Source organism: Gossypium raimondii, chromosome 10 (assembly GCF_025698545.1).
Source record: "Gossypium raimondii isolate GPD5lz chromosome 10, ASM2569854v1, whole genome shotgun sequence".
NCBI lineage: Eukaryota > Viridiplantae > Streptophyta > Magnoliopsida > Malvales > Malvaceae > Gossypium > Gossypium raimondii.
The window spans coordinates 6430200-6448284 of NC_068574.1; the positions used below are offsets into that span (position 1 = coordinate 6430200).

The 18085-nt window shown below is 34.8% G+C and overlaps 1 protein-coding gene and 1 pseudogene across 1 annotated transcript; one reads left to right on the forward strand and one right to left on the reverse strand.

The window, feature by feature from the left end:
• Window positions 1–12943: 12943 nt before the first annotated feature.
• LOC105777637 (30S ribosomal protein S16-2, chloroplastic/mitochondrial) lies at window positions 12944–16709 on the reverse strand. The gene is made up of 4 exons (XM_012600990.2): window positions 16372–16709; window positions 14647–14879; window positions 14469–14514; window positions 12944–13422 (listed from the first exon to the last, which is right to left on the reverse strand). The coding sequence occupies exons 2-4, from the start codon at window positions 14777–14779 to the stop codon at window positions 13191–13193; spliced, it is 411 nt and encodes a 136-aa protein (XP_012456444.1). The 5' UTR covers window positions 14780–14879; window positions 16372–16709; the 3' UTR covers window positions 12944–13190.
• Window positions 16501–18085, forward strand: LOC105775167 (uncharacterized; annotated as a pseudogene).

The following is an 18085-nucleotide window of genomic DNA, read 5'->3' on the forward strand; positions in this document are numbered from 1 at the left end:
ATGCTGTATCTCTGCCTGTGTATACGAAAATAGGCCAATTACAAGGCCACTTTTCTCACCCAATTTGTCTTCCACCTACATCAACACTTTAACACATTTAGAAGCCAATTCAAGCCATTTAAACCAAGCCAAAACCAAGTTTAACACATATCATAATACCCCATATATCCAAGTATTCAATCTTACTTAATTGACTTTATAAACTTATATGCATATTTCTCCAGTCATATTATCTCAAACCATACATTATCATATTCATAAATTATCCATTACTCAACCACATTAAACACAATAAACATATTAAGCCATACATACAAAACATGTAAAAATATGTCCAACTCAATTCATTCCAATGGCTATTTACAACAAAGTATTTTAAAGCCAACATTGGCTAAATTACTCTATACATGCCATTATAACCAAAATTAGTTTTCTACACATATATATATACCGAATTGGCCCAATAGATAGTGTGATGTAGCTTCGACCAGCTTCCAATCTTTACGAGCTTTAGAGTACTATAGGACAGAGAAAATAAAATAGAGTAAGCATTTAATGCTTAGTAAGTTCGTATAACAGGAAATTAACTTACCATTTAATTACAATTAAAGTAAGCATACGAGGCATACTCAAGCAAATTGGCCAAAAGCCCTAGCACATATCCTCCACAATCATGTTAATCATGTTTTACATATAAAAAAAAGAACATGTAGAGCTCACAATAATCAAATTTCCATATATATATATACTTTCCACATCATGTATCCATATATTTCAAGTATTTACTCGAAATATTTCGTCTTGAACTCATGTTATCTCATATCAAAACTTTGCCCATTGAACCATTTAAAATATCTATGGATACTCAGGTAGTACACACAAAGTGTACAAATCTGCATTCTGTCAATTCATGTATTATCCGTCAATTCATATTCAGGAATGCTCATACGAGCACATAAACGGGAAGCTCATTCGAGCCATATAATGGGAAGCTCATGTGAGCCATGTAACGGGAAGCTTATGAGAGCCATAATCAGGAAGTTAAAGTGAGCCAATATCCGGAAGCTCTGGAGAGCCAATTAATTGGGAAGCTTATGAAAGAGCCTTTAATCGGAAAGCTCCAAAGAGCCATATACCGGGACGCTCATAAGAGCTGTGGTGTGTCCACAACACATACATGATCACAACCAATCGGGATGCTCTGAAGAGCTATTAACGGGAAGCTCGTAAGAACCAGATAACGGGAAGCTTGTGAGAGCTAAATATCAGGATGCTCATGAGAGCTAATAACAGGATGCTCTTTCGAGCTTTGGTGTGTCCACAACACATGTAGGACTACAACCAATTCAGGAACCCTATATCCATCGAATTTCATTTATTCAAACGAGACTTAATACTTATCAAACATTGTCGGATATGTGATTAATTTTCATACAAGACAATTACACAATTCACATACAAAAAATCTAATTTAAATATATAATTATACAATTTAGTTACACGAACTTACCTCAACAATGTTTGTGTACACAAAAGCTACTAATCTATTACTTTCTATTTTCCACGATCTATCTTTGTATTTGATCTATCCAGATCTATACGAATGAATTTTACATCAATCTAATACAATTCATATTCAATCCAATCCAATCCACATCTTTAGAAAAAGTACCATTTTGCCCTTATCTTTTAAATTAATTACGATTTCGTCCGTAGGCTCGGAAAATGAAATTCATGCAATTTAATCCTTATTCCAAGCCTAGTAAGTTTTTACATATAACATTAGTAGCCTATGTATTTCAAAAAATTCAAAATTTTTCAATGAATTTTACATCTTTTCAATTTAGTCCCTAAACCATAATTTTATCAAATTTCCTTTACAAAAGTTGTTTATGTATCAACAACCTTTCATTTTCTACCATAGAACTTCATAATTACTACATACTCATCCATAGCAAAACTCTAATACTTTGAAAAATTTACAAATTAATCCCCGAGATAGCTAGATTAAGTTATTACGATTTGAAAATATAAAAATTATTAAAAAGCGAGACAAGAATACTCACCTAATTAAGCCAAAATAACTTGCTTGAACTTAAGTCTCCATAGCTAGGGTTTCCATCTTTTAATTTAGGAAAGATGATAATATGATTATATTTTTAATTATTTTATTATTTATCATCTTTTATCTTTTCTCTTCCAATTTAGTCATTTTCTTTATTTAATTTTCCATGGATGACTAAGCATACTAATCTACTAACTCTTCTAAATGGTATATTTGCCATATAAGGACCTCAAATTTTGAATTCCATAGCTATTTGATCCCTTTAGCTACTAGAATTCAACTTTTGCACTTATGCAATTTGGTCCTTTTCATCAAATTAAACATGTAATCGGTAAAATTTTCTTAACAAATTTTCATACGACATTTCTATCATAATGCAGACCATGAATAATATTAAAATTATTTTTCTCCGGACTCAGATTTGTGGTCCCGAAATCACTATTCTGATTTTACTAAAAACGGGCTGTTACAACTCTCCCCTCTTCAAGAATTTTCATCCTCGAAAATCTTACTAGTAAATAGGTTTGGATATTGCTTTCTCATTGTTTCCTTAGGTTCCCAAGTAGCTTATTCTATTTCGTGGCGTTGCTAGAGAACTTTTATTAGATTTACCTTTTTATTTCTCAATTCTTTCACCTCGCGTGCCAGAATTTTGATCGATTCTTCACTGTATGTCATGTCAAGCTAAATCTCAACTTCTATCAGAGAGATAACATGTGAAGGATCTAATCGATATCGTTGTAACATAGACACGTGAAAGTCATTGTGAATCTTTTCTAGTTCTGGTGGTATGGCCAATCAGTATGCAACAGGTCTGATTCTTTCAGTAATTTCATATGGCCTGATAAATCGTGGACTCAGTTTTCCTTTATGACCAAATCGAAGAACATTCTTCCAAGGCGATACTTTCAAGAATACTTTGTCGCCAACTTGGAATTCTATTTCTTTTCGTTTAAGATCCGCACAGGATTTCTGACGATCAGAGGCTGCTTTCAAGCTATCTCGGATCACTTTCACTTTTTCTTCGGTTTCACAGATTAAATAAACTCCATGTATTTTTTTCTCACTGAGCGTAGTCCAATACAATAGAGTTCTACATTTACGACCATATAGAGCTTCATACGATGTCATCTTTATACTTGACTGATAACTGTTATTATATGCGAGTTCAAATAATGGTAGATATTTTTCCCAATTGCCTTTGAATTCTAATACACAGCATTGAAGCATATCTTTAAGAATCTGAATCACACGCTCTGGCTGACCATCGATCTGAGAATGAAATGCTGTACTGAAATGTAATTGTGTACCCAGAGCTTCTTGTAACTTGTTCCAGAATGGAGATGTGAATCGTGGATCTCTGTCTAAAATAATGGAGACTGGCATTCCATGTAGTCTGAAAATCTCAGAAACATATAATTCAACCAATCTGTCAAGTGAAAAATTTATATGTACTGGAATAAAATGTGCAGACTTCGTCAATCGATCGACGATTACCCAAATGACATCTTTCTCTTTCGGAGATAGAGGTAACCTCGATACAAAGTCCATAGTAACTCTATCCCATTTCCACTCCGGTATCGTAACTGACTGTAATATTCCCGAAGGTACTTGATGTTCAGCTTTAACTTGCTGACATATTAAACATCTAGATACGAATTCAGAAATGTCGCGTTTCATTTCCGACCACCAATACAACTTTTTCAAATCATTATACAATTTATCACTCCCCGGATGAACATACATAGCATCATTATGATATTCGTGCAAAATTCTTTATCCAAGTTCTGAATTCTTTGGTACATAAATTATCCCTCTGAATAACAGGCAATCATCGGGTCCTATTTGAAATTCTGAATTAGAAGTCGATTCACACTGTACCTATTAAGCTTGCAACTCAATATCACTTTTTTGAGTCTCACAGAGTTAATGCAGAAACATCGGTTTAGGTTGTAGCTTAGCTAAGATTGAACCATCATCAAACAATGACAATCGGGTATTCATTGCTTGCAAGGCAAACGTAGACTTTCTACTCAGAGCATCTGTAACCATATTTGCTTTTCTCGGATGATAATCGATAACCAAGTCATACTCTTTCAACAATTCAAGCCACCTACGTTATCTCAGAATCAAATCTTTCTATGACATCAGATACTTTAAACATTTATGATCAGTGAATATATGACATTTTTCACCAAATAGATAATTTCGCCAAATTTTCAGAGCAAATACAATAGCTGCCAATTCTAAATAATGTATCGGGTAATTCTTTTCATGTGGTTTTAGCTGTCTAGAAGCATAGGCTATCACTTTACCTTTTTGTATCAAAACACAGCCTAAACCATTTAATAACGCATCACTATAAATTACAAATTCCTTACTTGATTCAGGCTGAACTAGAACTGGCCCTTCAGTCAAGAGGGCTTTCAATCGATCAAAACTTTGCTGACATTTATCAATCCATTCAAATTTTATATCTTTATGTAATAACCTTGTCATCGGCGAAGCTATCATCAAGAACCTTTTTACAAAACTCCAGTAATAACCAGTTTATCCCAGAAAACTTCTGACCTAAGATATATCTTTCGACGGTTTCCAATTAACAATTGCTGAAATTTTATTCGGATCCACTCTTATGCTTTTAGCAGATACTATATGCCCAAGAAAACCAACTTTTCGAAGCCAAAATTCACATTTGCTAAATTTAGCATACAATTGTTTCTCATGCAGAGTTTGTAGAACAATTCTCAAATGATCAGCATATTCTTTTTCATCTCGAGAATATACCAGAATATCATCAATGAATACCACCAAAAATTTATCTAGATACGGTCTGAAAATCACAAGGAATTCATAATGCCCATACCTGGTTCTAAAGGCTATTTTTGGCACATTTGAGTCTTTCACTCGTAACTGATAGTAGTCAGAATGGAGATCCATCTTCGAAAATACTGCAGCACTTTTCAACTAGTCAAACAAGTTATCAATACGAGGTAGTGGATACTTATTCTTAATTGTGACTTTATTGAGCTATCTGTAATCAATACACAATCTCAACGATCCATCCTTTTTCTTAACAAACAGGATTGGTGCACCCCAATGTGATGAGCTAGGTCGTGCAAAACCCCTATCAATTAGTTCTTGCAACTGTGCTTTTAACTCTTTTAATTCTGTATGGGCCACTTTGTAGGGTGCTATAGATATCGGTATTGTCCTCGAAACAAAATCTATAGAAAATTCTACTTCTCTGACCGAAGGTAATCCGGGTAACTCTTCCGGAAACACATAAGGATATTCACAAACCAGTAGCACTGATTTAATCTTCGATTCAGATACTTTGGTGTCGAAAACATAAGCAATATAAGCATCATATCCTTTTCTAACATATTTTTGTGCTGACATGACTAATATCACATTAGAGAACCCATCCAATTTATCAGATTCAATACAAAGCATTTCACCATTCTGACATTTCAACATAATATGCTTTTGTTTACAATTTACCACAGCATCATGTTGAGTTAACCAGTCTATGCCCAGAATCACATCAAACTCATCAAATGGTAATAACATCAAATCAGCCAAAAAATAGTAACCTCATACCATTAACGAACAAGTCTTGCAAATTTTATCTACCATCACATACTGGCCTAGGGGGTTTGATACTTTAACCATGAATTTAGTAAACTCGAAAGGTAAATTTTTACTAAACACTAAATTTGTGTAGATGTATGAATGAGTTGAATCGGGATCAATTAAAGCAATTATATTAGTATCAAGAAGAGAAAAAGTACTAATAATAACGTCGGGTGCAGAAGCATTCTCACGAGCACGAATAGCATATATTCTGACTGGTGCTTGTGCTTCTAATCTCACGGTTGAATCTTTTGTCGTACCCCGACTACCACTCACATTGTCAGGATTTCGGGGTGGTCTACCTCTTGTAGTAGGGTTGCTCGGCCTTGAGGTTTGAACTGTATCTTTTTCAGGCTTTTTCAGACAGTCTCTGAGATAGTGGTCAAAGAAACCACATCTAAAACATGCTCCGCTTTTCATGCAGCACTCTCCAAAATGCAATTTATTACAATACTTACATCCGGCTTTTGTGCTCCTAACACTGCCCGCACTTGCTACAAATGTAGTCTGAAATCTTGGACTGGAGTGTTAAATACATCTATCTCTCCCAAAGTACCCCGCAGAGGTAGTGAAGCGGTCATGATATATTTTTGATTTATTTGAGGCCGATTGATATGACTTTCCAGTAAATCTTTTACTTGAAGTTCTGGCTTCCATCTCAGTTTGTTTCTTTTCTTTACTCTGCTCTTCGGTTTTATGTGCTCGATCAACCAGCACAATAAACTCTTTTAATTCAAGAATCCCAACTGACAACTTTATGTCTTCATTTAATCCCTCTTCAAACCATTTACACATGAAAATTTCAGTCGGGATACACTCTCTGGCATATTTACTCAGTCGGACAAATTCCCGTTCATATTCAGATACTGTCATATACCCCTATTTAAGCTTTAAAAATTCCTTCCATTTCTGATCAAGAAATCTCTAGCTAATGTACTTCTTTTTAAACTCAATTTGGAAAAATTCCCATGTAATCCTCTCTTTTGGTACAACAGAAATTAAAGTGTTCCACCACTGATAAGCTGAGTCTTTTAGCAGAGATACAACACATTTTAGGCATCCGACTGGTGTACAGGATAGTTCATCAAGAACCTAAGAGTGTTTTCCAACCAAAACTCAGCTCTTTCGGGGTCATCTTCAGCGGTAGCTCTGAATTCTTCTGCCCCATATTTACGAATTTTATCTACCGGAGGCTTACCAATTCTAACAAGTTATGTACCTTGAAGCATTTCGGGAACTGGTTGAGAAACAAGAGGGGGTAGAGGTTGTTGTACAGCCGGATTTATTCTTACGAATTCTGTAAGCCACTCATTCATCATTTGGAAGAAGGCTTCTTTAGCCTCTCATCCTCGGCCCTTAGATACGGGCCTTTTACTACTTGAGGTTGCTCTTTGAACTGAAGCTTGAACATTACTCTCAGTTTCTTCGGATTCAGCTCGATTGGATAACATTACTATATGAAAAACATATTTTCAAATGGTCAGGAGATATCACACTATCACAGGTTATATAATGGCATGTATAGCTAGAATCGTATATGCTACGTTAGTTTGAGAATCGGCTAAACCGTTGGTTTGGTACCAATATATGCAACACCCCTAACCCATATCCGTCGCCAAAATAGGGTTACGAAATATTACCGGAGTTTACAAATCTAATATAGACATTTCATATCACTTCACATTATATCAAAATCAATCATAAATCAATCATATTGTCTCTTATATGATCCCTTAAGGCCCAAAATACACTTTAGAAAAAAGTCGGGACTAAATCAGGTACTCAGAGAATTTTTCGCAAAATGTTAAAATTTTTCCAATATGCAACATACACACGCTTGTGTGGCTCACACGGTCAAGAGACACGCCCGTGTCTGTACACGGCTGTGTCCTAGCCCATGTCCAATTTAGGGTGCTCTCTTACTTGGGTCACACAGCCAAGCCACACGCCCGTGTGCTAAGCCGTGTGAGCATACTGACTTGCATTAAATAAGGTGCAAGGTTCACACGGCCAATCTACATGCCCGTGTGTTAGGCCGTGTGAAATTTTTGAGCATTATGTTTCTCAATTTTAAAGATGCAGGGGACACACGGCTGAGAAACATGCCGTGTCTCTACCCGTGTGGACGAATATAGGCCAATTATAAGGCCACTTTTCTCACCCAATTTGTCTTCCACCTACATCAACACTTTAACACATTTAGAAGCCAATACAAGACATTTAAATAAAGCTAAAACCAAATTTAACACATATCATAATACCCCATATATCCAAGTATTCAATCTTACTTAATTGACTTTATAAACTTATATGCATATTTCTCCAGTCATATTATCTCAAACCATACATTATCATATTCATAAATTATCCATTACTCAACCACATTAAACACAATAAACATATTAAGCCACACATACAAAACATATAAAAATATGTCCAACTCAATCCATTCCAATGGGTATTTACAACAAAATATTTTAAAGCCAACATTGGCTAAATTACCCTATACATGCCATTATAACCAAAATTAGTTTTCTACATATATATATATATACCAAATTGGGCCAATAGATAGTGTGATGTAGCTCTGACCAACTTCCAACCTTTACGAGCTTTAGAGTACTATAGGACAAAAAATAAAACAGAGTAAGTATTTAATGCATAGTAAGTTCGTATAACGGGAAATTAACTTACCATTTAATTACAATTAAAGTGAGCATATAACACATACTAAAGCAAATTGGCCAAAAGCCCTAGCACATATCATCCACAATCATGTTAATCATGTTTTACATATAAAAAACAAAAACATGTTTGAGCTCACAATAATCAAATTTCCATATACATATACTTTTCACATCATGTATCCATATATTTTGTATAAATCATATCCATGTATTTCAAGTATTTACTCATAATATTTCGTCTTGAATTTATGTTATCTCATATAAGAACTTTACCCGTTGAACCATTTAAAATATCGATGGATAGTCGGGTAGTACACACAAAGTGTACAAATCTGTATTCCGTCAATTCATGTATTATCCATCAATTCATATTTAGGAATTCTTATACGAGCACATAAACAGGAAGCTCATTCGAGCTATATAACGGGAAGCTCATGTGAGCCATGTAACGGGAAGCTCATGAGAGCCATAATCGGGAAATTAAAGTGAGCCAATATCGGGAAGCTCCAGAGAGCCAATTAATCGGGAAGCTCATAAAAGAGCCTTTAATCGAGAAGCTCGGGAGAGCCAAATATCGGGATGCTCATAAGAGCTAATAACAAGACGCTTTTTCGAGTTGTGATGTGTCCGCAACTCATGCAGGACCACAACCAATTCGGGAACTCTGTATCCATCGAATTTCATTTATTCAAACGAGACTTAATACTTTTCAGTAATTGTCAGATATGTGATTAATTTTCATACATGACAATTACACAATTCACATACAAAACATTCAATTCAAACATATAATTATACAAATTAGTTACATGAACTTACCTCGACAATGTTCGTGTACACAAAAGCTACTAATCCGTTACTTTCTCTTTTCCACAATCTATCTCCCTATTTGATCTATCTGGATCAATACGAATGAATTTAATATTAGTTTAATAAAATTCATATTCAATTCAATCAAATTCATATCTTTGGAAAAATTACCATTTTGCCCCTATCTTTTTAATTAATTACGATTTCATCCCTAGGTCGAAAAATGAAATTCATGCAATTTAATCCTTATTCCAAGCCTAGCCAATTTTTACATATAACATTAGCAGCCCATGTATTTCACAAAATTCAAAATCTTTCCATAAATTTTACATATTTTCAATTTAGTCCCTAAACCATAATTTTATCATAATTCCCTTTACAAAAGTTTTTTATCTATCGACAACTTTTAATTTTCTACCATAAAACTTCATAATTCATACATACTCATCCATAGAAAAACCCTAATACTTTGATAATTTTACAAATTAATCCTTGAGATAGCTAGATTGAGCTATTACGATCTCGAAATATAAAAATATTAAAAACGGGTCAAGAATACTCACCTAATTAATCCAAAATAACTGGCTTGAACTCAAGTCTCCATAGCTAGGGTTTCCATCTTTTTAATTTAGGAAAGATGATAATATGATGATATTTTCAATTATTTTATTATTTATCCTCTTTTATCTTTTATCTTTTCAATTTAGTCATTTTCTTTATTTAATTTTCCATAGATGACTAAGCATACTTATCTACTAACTCCTCTAAATAGTCTATTTTCCATATAAGGAACTCAAATTTTGAATTCCATAGCTATTTGATCCATTTAGCTACTAGAATTCAAATTTTGCACTTTATGCAATTTGGTCATTTTCATCAAATTAAACATGTAACCGGTAAAATTTTTTTAACGAAATTTTCATACGACATTTCTATCATAATGCAGACCATGAAATAATATTAAAATTATTTTTCTTCCGGACTCGGATTTGTGGTCTTGAAACCACTGTTCCGGTTTTACTAAAAACGAGTTGTTACAAACTGTTCCCCAACAAACTTGTATGTTGTCATTTTGTTTTTAAAAGCTATTGAACACTCGTGAGTTTGTATAAAAGTTTTTATCTTGTAAAACCCATCACTATTATCTATAACATCATATATTTTAAAAGGGCACCTATCTTCTCTACACCTAACCCTAGTCATCCCCTTTTCATTCCTAAGATAGGCAATATTAATCCTCTTATGTATTGCATACTTTGCTAAAGCAATCTTGAATTCTATTGGTTCATTAGACACCATACCAAGCTTTGAATGTGGGATTAGGTTAGTAGGATCAAAACATATATGTAGGCTTCTTCTACAGACTACTTCACCATCTAAATCACTTTCATCAGACCCCAAATATGATGAATCAACGTAATATTTTCCTCCACCTGATTCATTTGATACCTCGTCATTTTTTCTCTCCTTTCATTGCCTTCACCTACCTTTACACCCTCACTATTCACCCTATTTGGTGCATTTGTTTGGCTCTTTTTATTGCCTTTATAATTTTTATACCAAGCATTGATATTTCTCACCTCTTCATCTTCAAAATTTGCCTTAAAAACTCTTCACTACCCAATGATTTGTCTATATTAGTGGAACAACTACTTTCAGAATTTTGTTCCCCACTCTTAGCACATGCTATATTACTCTCACCCAACTCTAGTCTCGCATTAGATTCCCCACCTAACTCGGTAAATGGTTCCCCAACCCCACTATTTACTCCCTTGTTGTAATTTGATAACTTTGTCCCACTGTTTAGTTCCTCATTACAATTTGGTATCTCACCCCCACTATTTAATTCCCTTTCCCTAGTGGTAGGCAACAACATCCTATCATCAACAACATCAGGTGTGTCTACCTAGTGTTCAACATATACATGTATGGGCTATATAATTTTAATATGGTTAATTATTACTATGAATGATGAATTACCATAGCAAACACTCAATCGCTTACTAAAATCTAATCCACCTTCATAGTATATAAAGTTCTTCACACCTCTATACCCAACTTCCAATACCATCTCGCACAAAGTGTAATTAGATAAGAAATGTAGGTCGAAATCCCATTGCAGCACTTCCCCTCCTACATAGGCTGCACAAGGGTCTATGACAAAACTTCCACCCAAATGTATATGCACCACACATTTATCCCAAGTCATGATAAAACACTACATAGACAAAAGCAATTACATAATAAAGGGTCTGACACATACCATACATAATATCCATATTAGTATATCATAAAATACATAACATACATAATATATCATACAATACATAACATACATAATATACACACTAATATATCATAACATATAACATACACTAATGTATCATATCATTTTTTAAAATGTAATTATTTGATTCCCACATTCTGCCAACCTTGATTGCCTGGAAGAGCAAAGAGGGTCTTCCTGCCAATTTCCAACCAAAAAGCATTTCTTCTTCACATCAGTAAGCTCCCTCTTATCCTTTAACTATCAAGGTCAGAGCCAGACATCCAAAGAAATAAACCCTATGTTGTTTCTACTCGAAAAAAATTTGAAAAACACTACACTATAGCAATCTTGAAACTGAACCCGTGATGTTTGTAATCCACCACAATACCTCACAAATTTAGTAATTCACAATGAAAGATACTTCTAATTCTCGACAATGAGATAAAACAAAAAGGTAATATCTCCACATGGGAATATATATATATATGATGAGAAGTTGAGAATAGAGTGAAAAATTGAAGCTTACTTGACTCTTTCAAAGTTAAGACCCATTCGTTTACCTCCGTCTTGGCATGTACAAAAGAAACAGATGAAGTAGAAAATTATTAGTAATTTCGCTAATTCAATCAGTTATCCTTTGATTTCAGGGGTAAAAAATAATGATGATCAAAGATTAACAAGCAGATAAAGAGGAAGAAGACCTGACAGAGGATTGTAGTAACCAAGGACCTCGAGATGCTTCCCATCTCTCGGGGATCTGCTATTGGCAGCCATCACCCTATAAAATAGCTTGTTTTCACATCCGAACCTAGACAATCGAATCTTCATTCCCATTTTTCTTCTTTCACACATTCTCTTAGCTTTTTACTGATATGATTCGATAACCAGTTCAGCATGCACCACTTCTTTGCTTAGGTTTTGAGTTTTGTTGTTCCTTTAAAAATAACCTAAATAAAGAAAGTGTAAAATTAATTAGTTTTACCTCATCTTAATCACTTCTCTCCATATATAATATTATTGACAGATGTAAACTCTGACGAAGATTATCAAACGTGGCTAAACTATTATTATTAGGAAAAAATTTGATAAAACCCAGATATCTCGTAATTTGAATAATATCTTATTCCTTCCTCGAAAGGAAAAACGGTATTATGTTTTCATAAAAAGATATGCTACAATTTCTGAGTTTGCTTTCATATACTAGGTACAAGACTTCTAAAAACACAATTAAGCTTTGTATTCATACAAAATAGTAAATAATGAATAAAAAAATTCATTTTTCTTCCTGTACATACACACACATGTATGTATTTCATATCAAACACAAACCTTAAACAAAAGGTGCAAGTGTTTAAAACCAAACATTTGGGCGGTAAATATCTCATTATTATTTGATATGAAGCATGCTGATACACCCTCGAGCAGCAAGCACCTTAATCTGCAGGACTAATATAGAGAAAACAAGAAACCTAGCAATAATTTCAACATGTTTGGTTTAGTATTGTAAAGTGAATTCAAAATCCAAAGTAGTTTGTCATTGGATCACATTTAATTGAACACATCTTGTACGCAGGGCCAGGCCACTGGAAATAAGCTGGCAGTTTCTGCAAATGGCAAATGTTATTTTTCAGACAAAAACTTACAATCATCCAATATGATCCACCTTTTCATTTTCCCCAACTTATACTGCAGAGTGAGGACTCCTGGGGATCATATAAATTTTTCATGCAGAGTTTGGCTCATCAACAGCCTCATCATTGCCACTTTTTTCTTGGTTGCCAGCAACTGGTTTCTCTTCATTTAAAACACGACCTGTCATAGGATCAACAGGACGCATGTCACGCGGTCCACCCTTAAGTCCCATTGCCACCATGGGTGGCGGAGGCAATACTCCAGCCCTGAAAAGGATGCGTTGGACCGGCTCTGAAGGCTGTGCCCCAACTGATAACCAATACCTGTAAAAAAAATAACATTATAAATTTTTACTGATTGCAGAGCACAAAAAATTAAATTCTATTATATTAGGTGGTTTCACTGCCAATTAGTAGAACAAGGCTACAGAAGTTGCTAAGCTTATGCACTAAAAGTAATTCATCACATTCTCCAGAACAATACAAAAAGTTAGTACTACTGTAGGATTTTTCTCTTTTCTACAAAACTTTAACATCTCGTGCAAGCAAGGGATACAACATTCAATTACATGAATCCAAGGACCTACAGGAAGCACCTACTGTCTCCCCTAATATAAACAAAAAAGTTGACTTGTAACTTGTTCTACTTTGTAAAATCTCAATATTCCATGAACTAATTCCATGTTAAATTGAGTTAACTCTAGTTGAACTGAATTGCATCCTCCTTTGAGCAACTCCTCAAGATAGTTCTTATAGCTTCAAGGACTCCTTTGGTATAAAAATGCATTAATAATGAAGCAAATATAAGAGCTGCAAGCTTCCATTCACACTGATTAGTAATTACATAGCATTCAAATATAAGTGTTCATATCTTTTTTTTAAATATAATAATTTGATTCCCATATTCTGCCAACCTTGATTGCCTGGAAGAGCAAAGGGGGTCTTCCTGCCAATTTCCAACCAGAAAGCATTTCTTCTTCACAGCTCGTTAATCCTTTCTTTCTACTACTTTATAACAATAATGTATGCATTCAAAATAATTTCTTTATAACAGTCATACTTCTCACAGGATATCACATCAGTAAGCTCCCTCTTATCCTTTAACTATCAAGGTCAGAGCCAGACATCCAAAGAAATAAACCCTATGTTGTTTCTACTCAACAAAAATTTGAAAAACACTACACTATAGCAATCTTGAAACTGAATCCGTGACGTTTGTAATCCACCACAATGCCTCACAAATTTAGTAATTCACAATGAAAGATACTTCTAATTCTCCACAACGAGATAAAACAAAAAGGTAATATCTCCACATGGGAAAATATATATATGATGAGAAGTTGAGAATAGAGTGAAAGATTGAAGCTTACTTGACTCTTTCAAAGTTAAGACCCATTCGTTTACCTCCGTCTTGGCCTGTACAAAAGAAACAAATGAAATAGAAATTTATTATTAGCAGTTTCACTAATTAAATCAGCTATCCTTTGATCTCAGGGGTAAAAAATAATGGTGATCAAAGATTAATAAGCGGAGAAAGAGGAAGAAGACCTGGCAAAGGATTGTAGTAACCAAGGACCTCGAGATGCTTCCCATCTCTTGGGGATCTGCTATTGGCAGCCATCACCCTATAAAATGGCTTGTTTTTACATCCGAACCTAGACAATCGAATCCTCACTACCATTTTTCTTCTTTCACACAGTCTCTTAGCTTCTTACCGATATGATTCAATAACCTGTTCAACACACACCACTGCTTTGCTAGGGTTTTGGGTTTTGTTGTTCCTTTTTAAGAAAAAAAAGAAGAAAAAGATTATTTACTTCCCAAAGTAAAATGGTTCGAAACATCTAACTCTAACGCACCCGACGTCGTTTCAGTGACAAAGTATTAACGCTAGCACTTCTTGAATAAAGGTGATCATGGGCCGGGCTGGGTTTGGGACAGGCCATAGCAAAATTTCAGGCCTGATTGATAGGCCCAGGCCAGGCCTGAAAAATGGGTCTAATTGTCCAAGCCTGGCCCAGATTATAGATGCCGAACCCAGGCTCAACCCGTATTAATTTTAAAAAAATATATTTTATTACATAAAACAAATTTAAATAATAGAATATATCAAAGACACTAAAAACATAATAATAACTAGTGTAAAAGAAAAAAAAAAACAAAAACAAAATACTAAGAATTGGAAACATAAAAAGATCATGTCTGGACCAAAAATTAAGCAATGATAGTAGTACTGGTACATTATCATCAGGTATGTGGTTTGTCCCCAAGGATGTGAGGGTTGAGATTTATGCTATGAAAAAAGGCCATCTCATTGTATAGCTCAATATAACATGTATAAAAAATATCAAGTTATCGGTTTCAAATGCCCCATTAATAAGGTCAAAAGTTGAATTATATAGCAAATTTTTACAAAATATAAACAAAGTTTTGGTCTTGCAAACACACATATATTAGTAATAATGAATTTGAAAATATAAATATAAATAAAGATTCAGATCATAAAGAAGGCTTCGCTCTCCAAATCCCTTTTGTAAGGTAAAAACTAAATGAAATACAGAAAGAGATAAGTTTCTAAATTATAGTAAGTGCAAATCATCACCTCCTCATTGAATCCAGTTAACACTAAAATCATCCAATAGCTACGAAGACTCCAAGAAATAATAGTATCCCCCATGTGGCACATCTATTCTTAGGAATTTATATTAAAAACAACCTTTACTTGTCAATATTTCTAGGAATGCCTAAAGAAAACTTTGGGAACATATTCTTACCGATAAGAAATGGAAAAAAGAAGAAGAAGAAGAAGCCAGCAATAATATTTCTATTAAGTAAAGCACACCTTAATAAATGAAATGAGAGACTAATAATTAAAGCTGGCTTCTAGGATTTATTCTGATACTTAAACCAGCGTTTTTTTAATTGAAAGTTAACAAATAGTTTGTATTTCACAAAACAACCGATTGTATTTCTCCCGTGAAAGAACTAAACAATAACAGATTATAATCTGGATCCAATGCAGTACTTTACTAAGCATAAACTTCAGATTACATTTTCCCAAGAAGCCAGAGAATAGCATAGAGAAAGTGATGGGGAGGGGGTTAATTTATCAAAACCCTAAACCCTAGGACGGTTTCCCTCTTATTTCGCACATATTCTCAGGTAATAAACAACTCGAAGCATCGGAATCAGATTTTCAAAAAGAAAAACAATGAAGCCCGTTAGAAAATAGAAAGACATTAGGGATTTTTTTTGGAGGAAATTAGAAGACACCTGTTGAACGGAGGCACAGCGGGACGGCGACGGCTGAAGGCTGGAGCGGAGAAGGTGACGAAAGTGGTGAACGCCGGCGACAGATGAACAAGCAGTTTGACCGGAACGACGACACTCCACAGTGTATTGATGGAAGAACGAGCAGGACGACGCAACGGTGATAGGCGCCGGCGACAGAGGAAGCGGGTGACAGAGCGGCAGCCGGAGCGGAGACGGCTGCGACGGCAGCGGCGTTGGGCAGGTGGAGGTGGTACTGATTTAGGAATAGAAAGTGATTTTTTTTATCATTAGGAAATAAGAAACAGATTTGGGAATAGAAAGCAGAAAACCTAAAACCTGATTTGGGATTAAAAAATTAGTAAATATGTTCGGGCCGGTATGGGCCAAAAATACTCTGCCCGAGGCCCGGCCCCTCTTCCACAAGCACCTGGTAATGTATTTATTTGAATTCTTTTCTTTTACTCCTTTTTAAGAAAATAATAATAAAAGAGGCTGAGTTGAAATTAAAGTAATTTTGTTTTTGTTACCACGCTGATAAAGCAATTAGCACTTCTTTTCATTTGATTTTTGGAATCCATCATTCACTCCGTTATTTTTTTAGATAAATTCAATCCAAGTAAATACACAAATTCCTTCACTATTTAGGTTCAGTGACTTTGTTGTTTATGTTCTTTGTTTTTGTTGAAGATAATGGTGGTAACCGAGGTGAACAAGGTGGAGATGATGTCAGGGAGCCTGTAAATATGGTGGCTAATGGAGGTTCTGAAGGTGCTGTTTTCCGGGAATGACACACAAATGGTAATAGATGAAATTGAGCAGATAATGGGAATGGACGATGGTCGGGATTCATTTAATCATAATGATATGATGGTTAATAGTAGCATGGAAGGCAACGGTTTTCAGGATGGAGAGATTGGTCTGGAACAAATGCTAATGGCTGGTTTCGAAAATATCATGGAAGGCAATGAAGATTGTCATAAGATTAGTAACTGCTCGGCCGCAACATTGGGCCAGAATCAGGGTGATAATTGTCCGGGCATATTGTTGAATAATCAAGATGAACATAATGATTGTCCACCTGTTGTTATGGAATCTGGAACAAGTAGACATTGAGGGTGGTAATCAAAAGAATATTCGCCCCTTTGGAATCTCTTCAGATAAGAGTTTGGCAGTTGAAGTATCAAAATCGAGTGAGAAAGTCAAAGACCAAAGTTCATCGCTGAAGACTAACTTGGTGCATGAGAAAAATGAAATTCAGCAAAAAAGAGATGGAATTGGAGAATATTTTCCCTCCAATGAGGGAATGTGTTCTCCTGGTCCAGTGGTTGAAAAAGGAGAACTTGAAGAAGGAGACATTTTTGGTGAGAGTCTGCTTGTGAATGAGTCAATTGATATACTCTTAGATGATACTGTGGTATCAGGAAAAAAGGTGGAGGAGAAGCTAATTTCTGGAGGCTCCTTTGATGACAAACACCCTTATTGCAATGGAGAAAGCACCGTTAGTGATGAGTTTACTTTCGTTAATACAAATGTTGCTCCAATTGCAAACAAAGTTACACACGGGGAATTTAAAGGAAGTGAGACAGGTCAGATGGTGTCTGAACTAGGAATGATGCAAAGAAAGGAAGGTAGTGGAAGGATTCAGAAGCAAATTGGACCCAAAAATAGAGTCATTGAAACTAAATCAAAGGTATGCCAAATTTTAAAGATCTAG